This window comes from Aegilops tauschii, chromosome 3 (assembly GCF_002575655.3).
Source record: "Aegilops tauschii subsp. strangulata cultivar AL8/78 chromosome 3, Aet v6.0, whole genome shotgun sequence".
Lineage (NCBI taxonomy): Eukaryota > Viridiplantae > Streptophyta > Magnoliopsida > Poales > Poaceae > Aegilops > Aegilops tauschii.
Window position 1 is genome coordinate 374,617,483 of NC_053037.3, and position 2,522 is coordinate 374,620,004.

At 56.3% G+C, this 2,522-nt stretch overlaps 1 protein-coding gene across 2 annotated transcripts; it reads left to right on the top strand.

The window, feature by feature from the left end:
* The first annotated feature begins 452 nt into the window (after window positions 1-452).
* Window positions 453-1,929, top strand: LOC109732389 (uncharacterized). Of its 2 annotated transcripts, none has more exons than XM_020291564.4 (2): window positions 453-1,300; window positions 1,442-1,929. In XM_020291564.4, exons 1-2 carry the CDS (start codon window positions 683-685, stop codon window positions 1,502-1,504), a joined length of 681 nt encoding a protein of 226 aa, XP_020147153.1. In that variant the 5' UTR covers window positions 453-682; the 3' UTR covers window positions 1,505-1,929. The 2 variants fall into 2 exon arrangements, with proteins under 2 accessions (XP_020147153.1, XP_020147152.1); XM_020291563.4 differs by having other exon boundaries at window positions 461-1,300; window positions 1,480-1,929.
* Window positions 1,930-2,522: the final 593 nt, after the last annotated feature.

The window sequence follows — 2,522 nt, forward strand, 5'->3', positions numbered from 1 at the left end:
GAAAGCAGAAGCAATTCGAGATGGGGTTCGAATGGCTATTGAGAGAGGTTTCAGCAAAGTTGAGATGGAAACTGATGCTCAAGCTATTGTTAAATTGTGGGAGTCAGATACCTTCGATCGTTCGGAGATAGCTGGCATTTTTTCAAGAGATCAGGGAGCTTTCTGATCAATTTGAGAGTTTTAGGCTGAAATTCGTACGTAGAGAAGCTAATGAAGCGGCTCATTTATGTGCGAAGCAGGCGACAAGTGTTAGGAGAAGATGTTTATGGCTTAATTACACTCCTGTTTTCCTAATGAACACGTTGTATCATGACTGTATGCCTGCTTAAGTAAGCAATAAAACTCTTTTATGTTGCAAAAAAAAAAAGGTTCGACCCACGCGGCCCGACCCCCCGACGCGCGTGTCCTACCCCTACCTCGCGAATTCCCCGAGCTACCCCGCTCGCACGCACGCACGCCACCACCCGTCGCAGCCGTAGTTTGCCCCCGTAACAAAGCGCGACGCAGACTCCACCTCCCTCGCTTTCTCTATCTCCCCCTCGCCTCCCACCCTTCCCGTATCTTGCTTGTCTCCTCCGCCGCCTCGCCGGCGACCCGGCAGGGCCTCCCCTCAGAGCCGACCGTGCCCGCGCGTGTCCCTACGCCGGACCGCGCGGACGACGGCCGACCGCGCGCCACGACCATGGCGGCCACCGCGGATCCGAGGGCGAAGACGCCGGCCACGCAGCCGCACCGCCTGAAGCCGTGGGCGCCACCACCACCGCCTCGGGGCCACTGCGTGCCTTCCCTGTCATCTGTCTCCGGGGGGTCTGGAGCCATCTGCGATCGGCGCCGCTCCTCGACGTCCCACCGACGCGGTGGTGCCGACGCCGTAGACGAGGGACCTTACGACGGCGGGCTGGAGGATCTCCGGGCTAAGCTCATGGGCCACGTCCATGAAGCCGCCGACCGCCTTCGGCTGCCCCCGGCGACGCCCCAGCGGTCGCCGGAGACCAAGCCTCCGGCAGCGCCGCTTCCTCCGCCACCGCAGGACGCCGCCGCGGTTGTGGCCGCCAGCATGCCGTGGACGCTGAGGGAGCGAAAGCGTCGTCCATCAGCCCGCGGCAGCACGGGCGCCGCATCGTCCGGGACGCCGTGGTCGACGACCCCGGCGGCCACGGCGCGGCACGACGGCATGCGCGGTCCGTTCGCTGTGGCGCTGGATGCGGAGGAGATCGAGGAGGACGTGTACGCCCTCACCGGCGCCCGGCCGCGGCGGCGGCCCCGGAAGCGGGCGCGGGTCGTGCAGCGGCAGCTCGATGTAAGGCCAATTCCCCATACTACCCCTCACCTCCCTAATTACCTAATTAGAGCAAAAATAAACCTCCTATTTTATCATTGCTCTCTATCTATACGCTTTTCGTCTCAGAGTAGTATAATAATAGCAGTACTGATGATCCAGCTAACAGAAACACTACTACTACCAATTGTCTGGTGCAGTCGCTGTTCCCGGGGCTATGGCTGACCGAGATCACCGCCGACGCCTACCGGGTCCCCGATGACCAGTAAGCAAGCAACCCGGTACCATATCCGGCCAGCTCTACCATTCTCTTCTGCCCACGCTTTGTGTTGAGCCGAGATCACCACCACCAACAACAAAATGTATGGAGTAGTAAACTAGGTTTAGCTGAGTTGCCAGGTACTGTACTTGCGATGTCGCGTCTTTTAACATTGATTTTCTGCTTTCAAATCTAAGCAGCGCTGCTTTACTCTCTCTCTCTCTCTCTCTCTCTCTCTCTCTCTCGCTTTCTCTCGTGTATAGTTGTAGGGTCTCTGGTGTTGTGTTGTAATCTACTCCTAATCCATCTAGGTTGCCATGCTTCGTATAATCTGCTATCGTACGTACTCGATCTCTCTCCGCTGCTCGGGTTTGCATGGTTTCGTCATCAACCACAGTGCAGCACGAGCTGCGCCTTTTCCCAGTCTGTTGCTTGCTTTTAGCCGTTCTTTTGCTCACAGCTAGCCTATATATCTATTTTTTCCCTACTCGATGGGTTTTGCCCGTCTGATCTGCGTGTTCGTTTTTTTTTTTTGAGGGGGATCTGCGTGTTCGTTGAAGGCCGTGGGTATAGGTATATAGCCGTACGTGCTTGGCTTCGGGCGCGTCTGTGCCGTGCTCGTAGCGGCGAGGGCGGTGGTTGGGTCGTTTTGGGGTGCTTGGACCCCGCCACCTGTTCGTTTGGGGTTAACGTGGGACAGCCATTATGTGACATTATCATTGTGCGAAGCTCCAAAAGGAGCACTCCGGTTGTAGATTTTTCACTCGTGACTCCCAACAGTCATGTACGTAACTAACTTGTTACCATTAGTAATTTTCGTACAAACAGCTTTCGCGCAAGGGGAAGCTAGAAGCCCAGAAGTAGAACAGTGGCTGGCGGGTAGGGGTTTGCTTGGCAGGTACCATTGGCAGTTTGGAACTCTGTTTACTGCGACAAAGGTTGAGTGTCAAAAAAAATTTACTGTCACAAAGCTCGTGTTATATC

Excerpts from the sequence above, each read along its gene's own strand:
- LOC109732389 (XM_020291563.4), top strand. The coding sequence starts at position 683 with ATGGCGGCCACCGCGGATCCGAGGGCGAAGACGCCGGCCACGCAGCCG. Across the intron at positions 1,301-1,479 it reads TCGTGCAGCGGCAGCTCGAT|TCGCTGTTCCCGGGGCTATG; the intron begins GTAAGGCCAATT and ends TGTCTGGTGCAG.